Source organism: Monopterus albus, unplaced genomic scaffold (assembly GCF_001952655.1).
Source record: "Monopterus albus unplaced genomic scaffold, M_albus_1.0 scaffold48.1, whole genome shotgun sequence".
Classification (NCBI taxonomy): Eukaryota; Metazoa; Chordata; class Actinopteri; order Synbranchiformes; family Synbranchidae; genus Monopterus; species Monopterus albus.
In genome coordinates, this window is record NW_018127928.1 from 1,166,086 (window position 1) to 1,174,246 (window position 8,161).

Genomic DNA, 8,161 nt, shown 5'->3' on the forward strand with positions numbered 1-8,161 from the left:
TGTAAGTGTGGTGAGGAGAGGGTACAATGCTTCACTCCACTCACCTGGGAAACACACACAGACAGAGTACAGGTACACACAAATAAATACATTAGGGAGGTTAGCTAAAACACACTCCCACACAATACAACTTCAATGTTAGTTCAGCTACAATGCTATTAAATCTGAGTAATGTAATTCCAAGTGTCATTCAAAGCTCTCATAAGACTTGTTAAGAGAGAAACAGAAAACAGATGGAACAGAAAGACAAGAGGCAAAGCAGAAGCACTGACAGACACAATAGTCGACTGGGTGAAGCTCCAGGACAAGATGGGTCATATTTTGAAATTTTTCCATTTCTTTAATTGCAAGAAAAAACAAAAAACTAGATTTTATTCTTGAGACACCCTGCATTTCTCAACAAGACATTTATTAACAAATACCAAGTACAAATAATAATAAACAAGTTAAACAGCAACACCGCCATTTTATCCTCTTGTCCCCAAAAATTGTGTTGCCTTGTGATCTTCACTCCCTAAGTAAGAGGGAGCAAGTTGAAGGAAACTGACTCATTCCAATCAGTTATCCACTCAGTAATTTAATTAACAGGATTAATCTCTGCCCAAATCCCACATGGCAACCAAATAGTCACAGTTGAACCTGGACCCTGGAGAGTTGGGGAAAGAGCAAGAGAAGCACTGGTGGGGAGGCAGCTCTTACCTGGGTATGCCTCCTCAGTGCTAGGGCTTCCATCTGAAAGAGGGGGTGAAGGTGCAACATGCATGATTAGCAAGCGCTGTAAGCCACACAGAGCAGCAGAGATGAACATAGAAAACACTGCACTGCCTTAAGAACCTAAATAAAGGTGCACAACTATGGCCTCTTTCAGTTTTTTGGCAGTTCAAAATGCTATTCTGACTTTTTTTAAGTGCAGGACACAGATGTGAGCCATGCTACCAACAGACAAGGTCAGGTTGTTTGTTATAGCATGTAATTTAAGCTATCTAACAGAATCACAACAGGTTTTACCAGCTATTGCTTGTTCTGGTAGACAACCACAAGTCAATCCTGATATGCAGGATGTGGATTAAACACTTCCTGTTGAAGAACACAGCACCAGTGTCTTTTGTCATCTCACTGCCTACATGTGTCTGCATTCTGTCCTGCAACACAGTCAGTCAGCTGTGATGGTTATGCACTGCAGGGTGAAGCTGAGGCATGTTCATTGTGGGTTAGGGTCTTCTGCTCATGGCTACAGCATCGCTGCAATACTTTGGACAGATGAAAAAGACAATAACAAACATTGCACACAAACAAACAAAATGCTGAACACTCAGTAACACAGAATACAAACTTAAAAAAGACATGGGAGGGCAGAAGAAGAGGCAGTAGAAAAAGGATAAATAAAAAATAAACATACAGAAATGTTGTTCAAGGCTGGGGGAATGTGCAGAGGAGAGGGTGGGAGGAGAAGTAGAGGATGGTGGTGGTGATGATGACAATGATGACGATAATGATGGAGAATCCTGTGACATACTTCCTGGGTTGATCCAGAAAGCTCGTCTTTTTCCACCACCTTTTCACAGCCATACACAACAGTGTTATTGTATACATCTAACTGCCAATCTGTGTCACATTTCAGCTTTTATCTTTTTGAAGGGAAAATCTAAATTATTTATATTTTGTTTTTTATTGCTAGATTTTATTTGCCTGCAAGAATCAATCATTTTGCTCAGATATTGTAATTCTGGGATATTTAACACACCTTCTTAGTGTGATGAGTTTCTCTATTTTATTGTTACCAAACCTGATGTGCAACCCCAAACCAACAATGAACAACACATCACAGTGCATGCACGTGTGCATCACAGTGAGCTCCACTGTTATCTGAAAACAATCAGAAAACCACACTGACTGACTTGTTCCTTCACTATGAAGATGGTCACTATAGTTTATTTACAGTCAGTCTCACACACACACACACACACACCAAGTCCTACTGACTGAAATACTCACTATAGCACCAACTGTGTACTACACTCCACATTGTGGAGGCTGGAGTTTATGGTGCTGTTGAACTGGATCGAGTTATATTTAGAGGTGTTCATATTAATTAGTAGAAACTATAATATAGTTCATTTAATTAATTATATTAATGAAGAACTAATAAAGAAACTGGCATGTATATTTAAAAGCAGAAAATGCCTACAACTGTTACTACTATACCTACAACCTCCTTTGGTTTCATAAAGAAAAGACGTGTTCTACCTAGTCTCATCTTTACCTAGTCTCCCATTACAGTTTTAATAACACACTGGAAACCAGAATGAAACAAACAAAATTAAATAACACGGTAATGCAAAAAAATAAAATAAAAAACCTTCCTCATGTTAAAAAAAAAAAAAAACTGTCACTGTCACTGTAAACAAAGTCATGAATCTGTCCCTGGCACTGTAAACAAAGTCATGAAGCAAAATAAACACATATAACTTTTATTTGTACATGTGTGTGTGTTACCTTTTGTACTGCTGCCTCCCTGCAGGTCACCCTGGGAACTGTCCTGACTGCCAACACTGGTTCTCCTCTCTTTCTGCAGCAGTTTGTCAACAAGCTGGATTATGCACTCCAGAGACTTTTCCACATTCAGCCAAACCTTCTCCTGAGAGGACAGAGAGGCAAACGTGCTGAATTCCTCATGTTTCTGATTTATGTTTTGCATCTCAGATTTGAATTCACAAAGTACCAACCGCTCCCCAAACTGCAACATAAAGTTGTGTGTTAGAAAGCCTAAATACTGTGGCTAGAAATTACATCAAGGGACTACAACTGAGCCAGAGGAGAGAAAAGGTGCACAGAGATGAGATGAGTCACGTGAGTATGCAAATGAGGGAGCATGAAACAAATTTTTGCCTAACAAAGATTTATGTTACCACAGCCAGTGTGGAGCTCTGACATTCATTACATAACCACAAACTCTGGAGATACAGAAGCAAAACACTGATGTTGTCTGACGTATTTGCAGCAACATCAACATATGCTGAAATACATTTTTAACCAAAAACTATAAAATAATAAGTATAAATATAAAGTACTGTCTGATTTAGTATACTGACTGATGAATAGCACTCCATCTTTTGTTACTCACTGCATGTACAGTTTATATGTATATATAGTACTGTATATCACAATGTCATTAAGTGGGTCATAAATTAACTGGATAACTAGAAGGAGTTGTAGTAAACTGGAAAGTTCTCCCATATGTTAAAACAGCTACTATTCAGCTGAACCTTTAAGTTAGTTTCGTGATTCCCGACCATCTCACTCACCCACTCCTCTTCATACCAGTCACCATGCAGCGAGGATCGGCTGTTGCGGCCGCTCCACTTAGCTAGCAACGTGTCCTGGTCATTTCGGAGGACTACTTGTTCTGCGTCAGCCGAAGGAGATGCTTTGGAGGCGATGTACTCAGGTCGGGCTGCGTTCAGGGCCTGAATGGCTGAAGTCAGCAACTTACAGTCACATACTGTCACCAACTGACGAGTCTGAGAGGGAGAGAAGAAGGTATCAGTGTATTTATTACAAAACCAACAACCGCATGGTGTCAAAGTTAAATGTATCATAGATATGAATTAGATCCATAATTATATGCTAACATTTTAGCTGTTCCTAAATGCCATGTTTTTAATTACATTGTGGTGATAAAAACTGAAGTGACTACAACTCATAGGTAACCTGATCCTTTAACACAAAGTTTCTGCTCCTACCTGCTCTTTACTTATTTTCTTCTGTTCCAGTCCCTCACCTTATCAGCCAGAATAGCAAGTGTCCTCTCCAGCCCGCTGGCAGACCGGTCCTTTGCGGCTCGTGAAAACCTCTCGGCGTAGTAGCTGACCTGAGTCTTCAGCGTGTTGATGTGGGCAATGATCTCTTTGGCTCGGATGATGTCCTGGGGGATGTAGATGATGGACTGTGAGCTGGAGAGGGCACTGCTGCAGAAAGCAAAGACACATGGCCTTAGCAGCTTGTCTGTATGTGACTGTGTGCTCACTCTTTTAGAACCTCAAAATTTCATGATTACTGATGTCCACTGAGTGAAAGAATTGCCATTTGGAATTTTTATGTAATTCAAGTCTATGTTTTTAAGTTTACAGACATAAACATGGAATCTGCATGCGCATGCCTGTTCTCAATGCTCTTAAGAGAAATGCTACAGCTAAACACAAAGACAACATTAAAACTTGCTTCAATAAACAGGGCTTTGGGCAATACCACTCACTTTAGAAAGTCAAATACAGCTTTGTGAGACTTAAAAATTCGCATGAATGCTTTAATGTCAGTTTTACAATTTTCCAAGTGTTGATGTGTTTTTACTATAACAACAACTGAATTTACAAAGTGAGTGGTACTTTGACAAACTCTGTGTCAGAGGATCACACATAAATGTACTTAGCATAACACAACATACATCTCAGTTACTTTCAAACACAACACTGTTAATACCAATGCATCATGTGTTATTATGAGTTTCTGCACACATGAGCTGTGTCTGAGACATTTTCCAAACCCCCAAGAGACTTGTCTGTTCCTCTGTCAGGCACGCTAGTCATAAAACCTTGAGCTGTACAACCACAGTGAAAGTAATCTTTTGTGGCAATACAAGGCTGTGAGGTTAAACTGTACAAAGAAATGAAAACAAGCAAAGGAGTACAACAACTCACCATCCCTCCTCATATACGCTGATCAAAAAAGTAACAAAAACAAAATTAAGAGGTGGCCATAGAACTTAACTGATGAATTAATACAAAAATCAAAGAAAAAAATACATTCATTTTATGTTTAAACGAATGCTTAGATCAAATGAATTGCCTGTTTGAACCATTTGAGAAAATATAAGTGAAATGATGAATGAAGCAAAGAATACATTCAGGACCACAGCAGACAGCACTGCAGCCGAGAGCAAAAAAACAGGCTACTGATTTCTTTTGCTCTTATTTTTCTTTTGTTGGTCATTCTTGCATATTTTTCCAAGTCTGTCCTCTCTGAACTTACTGTTTCTTTGCATCTTCAAACTTCTGCATGAGTTTCCTCAAACCGCTGTTTTTAAACCCCTGGCAGTGAGCCGCTGGAGCTCCGACTGTTATCACATCATATGTGTGTTCTGGGGAAGAAATGTCCAGACAGAGCCAGTTTAAAATAAGAAAGCTGTTTGTGTGAATAGAAATTACAAGATGTTTGTGTCTGAGTGTATGTTTATCTTCTTACTGTATGTCTCACTGAAGCCCAGCTCATCCTGCACCCTCATCCTCTGTACGTGTAGGTTGGTTGGCATGAACTCCAGTTTCCTTTCGGCCTTCAGGTTACTAGCTTTAAATGATGGACCTGATGTGGAATAGGCAGACAAGGGGGAAACAATGGGGGAAAATAACAAGATGTGACTGACACAACAAGAAAGCTTAGTCATAGCCCTTCTTTTACTGAAGGTGCAAAGGACACTCACCTCTGTAATCATTGAGGTCAGACAGTGTTTCCTGGTATGCGAGTATTATAGTCTGGTACTGAGAGACGATTTGTCGCCGCAGATTCTCCCAGCAGGGTGATAGCTCTCCCAACTCCTCCAGCTCCCACACCCTGGAGATGGAGAACATTTGTGAAGAAAGAAAAATGGCTATTAGGCACAGAGGTACTGCAGCAGTACTCCACTTGCCAGCAGATGCATTTCAAAATTACTTCACCAGCAATACTGCAGACAGGTCATTTTATAATTGATTCATTGTTTCAAATAATTTTTCAAGCAAAAATATCAAATAATCTCTGGTCCCAGCTTGTTGTGAGAATTTGGTGCTTTTCTCAATCTAATCACTAGATTAGATATTCACTTTACTATCACATTAGAATCTAATGTGCTTTGGGGTGTTTTGCCAACAAAACAAGACATTTAAAAGGCATCATATTGGGCTTCAGGAAATTAGGAGTCATTTTAGAGAGCACTAATGACTAATGCAGAAAATAATCTTGACTTTTGAAAAGTCATCAAAACATGCAACATCATTAGGACTTCATTCTAATTTTGCTGCAACAGAGCCTTAACCAAAGGTGAGTAATGTACATGTGTGTTTGTACCTGGCTGCATCCTCCTCCAGCAGCAGTTTGAGAAACTGCCTAGGAATGTTTAGTGACAGGACACTCTCAGCCATCTGCTCCAGCACCCGTAGGTGGTTCCCATCCGTCGTGGGGAAGCGGTACATCCTGTACATTGTACCTCCAAACACTGAAGCCACAGAAAATTTTATATTCTTATATTAGATTGTTATTAGTTAGATTAGATTATTTTTCTGAGCATGTTGTGCATATAATCTTAAAGTCGTTCTGAATGCGATAAATCATGCTTTTCTCATTAGTTTTTAGCTTCGTTTTCTCCCTTCACTTAGATTACATATTAGATTATACCATGATACATGAGATTATCAGTCCAGGATTCCAATGGAAGTAAAGTTACTGTGTTCCATTAACAAAACTATATTTTTATTTCAATTTGGTTTAAATCATAGACAACTAAATGATTATTCACCAGCTGCGCCTCATTAGTTTCCCTCCTTACTTATACACTGCTCACCGTTCACTCCCCTGCCAGTTCAATCTTTTGTCTTCAGGCTCCTATGTTTCATTTTCTCAGTTGTGCTACTTTCGCTAGTTCTAGTCTTCTGTGTCAGACGCACCTCCGTTTTCGTCCCACTGTTTCATTCTTCCTCTGCGGACCTCTCCTCTGGACCCTGGATCTACTCAGCCTACCAGCCTCCACCATACAGGTCGATGCACAGTCTATCCATGCTGCTGTTTCCTCAGCCATCATCTTCTCCACCCCGACCAGTCCAGGAGTGATCCCAACGTCCACAGCCCGGTCCAATTTCATCCACCATACCACTGACTGTTCTCTGCATCTGCCGCTGATCAACACCCGGTTACCCCTACCTACAGCACGTCTCTACTTTTGCACTGTTGTCACCTTGTAAATAAATATCACTGCTTGCACCGAAGCCAGCTACCTGGGTCCGTCTTCTTTCCGCTCACTTCTGTGATCGAGCAACCCTAACACAATCAGACTGATGCAGCATGTTAACTGGACCTTTCATGCCAATAAAGCCCTCTGAATTGAACTGAATCAAACAGAACTGTTTTGAATTCTTAATTACAAGTACAGAAATGTGTTTGCCACCTCAAACACTTCATTTTGGTTAGTTTTGGATTTTCTGAAGAAATGATCTGCCTTTCTTGGAGCCAAATGGATGTTTCAGAAGTCCGAAACTCCTATAAGCAAGTGAAACTGGATAGCTAAGTATCCAAGTGTTGCTGTGAAATAAATGCTAAAATACCCCAGCCAAAAAAACTTGAACAAATAAATGTACTAATAAAGTACAGTCATACCTGAGCGCAGCAGAGTGTCTTTGCTTAGCGAGGCGTATTTGATTCGGACTCCCATTGACTCTGTGAGGCTCTCGTCAACAGTCAGCACTGTCTGCAAGACATATGTGTGACCCGATGTTACACAGAAAGTCAGCTCTGTGAGCACAACCATCTCCACCTATGTGTCACACCTACGCTGACCTCCACCACACTCTAACCACATTGAGTGCTCCTACACAAAGCCACATCATTTCACAGGCACGTGAGGCTGTGTGACATGTTTAAGACCTAAAGCAGATTTAGTGTTGTTGAAATGATAAAGCACTATGCATGGACATGGGCAAAGAGGAAGCATGAAGCTTGTCTCTTAGTTTCACTGAAGGATGAAGATGAAATGCATTTTCCATCTAAATCAGCAACCTGAACTCTGACTTCCTGCTAGAAAAGACTGAAATGATACAGTAATAAAGTACCAGCTGTACCATTAAAGCAATGCACACAGAGAAAGTGGTCATAACTTTATCCTAATCTTTTAGTGCAAATACTGTATCTAATTTAACTCTATTTTTGGGACTTATTTTAGCTGTCGTGGTTGAAACGGGGCAAATAATATGAATAAAACATTTTTTATGCAACGGTAGACATGATTATTTTAAATTAACTTACATCTATAATTGTAATGCTAAAACCAACCAGTGGTTTCTTCCTTAACAATAAGGAATAGTGCTAAGCCTGGACAATTTACTGGCCAATACTACTGCAGCTTTCATCACATATACAT

General features: G+C 40.0%; 1 protein-coding gene across 1 annotated transcript in view; it reads right to left on the bottom strand.

Moving 5' to 3' along the window:
• The window catches only part of LOC109960502 (type I inositol 3,4-bisphosphate 4-phosphatase-like), a 38,144-nt gene that overhangs the window by 12,061 nt on the left and 17,922 nt on the right, over positions 1–8,161 (bottom strand). The window contains exons 9-17 of the mRNA XM_020600655.1: positions 7,402–7,492; positions 6,100–6,247; positions 5,477–5,607; positions 5,242–5,358; positions 5,029–5,137; positions 3,782–3,968; positions 3,306–3,521; positions 2,497–2,638; positions 1–44 (exon numbers count right to left, since the gene is read on the bottom strand). The exon at positions 1–44 is cut by the window's left edge and continues 84 nt beyond it. Of these exons, the coding sequence (XP_020456311.1) occupies positions 1–44; positions 2,497–2,638; positions 3,306–3,521; positions 3,782–3,968; positions 5,029–5,137; positions 5,242–5,358; positions 5,477–5,607; positions 6,100–6,247; positions 7,402–7,492 (1,185 nt within the window). The remainder of the gene's footprint in view (positions 45–2,496; positions 2,639–3,305; positions 3,522–3,781; positions 3,969–5,028; positions 5,138–5,241; positions 5,359–5,476; positions 5,608–6,099; positions 6,248–7,401; positions 7,493–8,161) is intronic.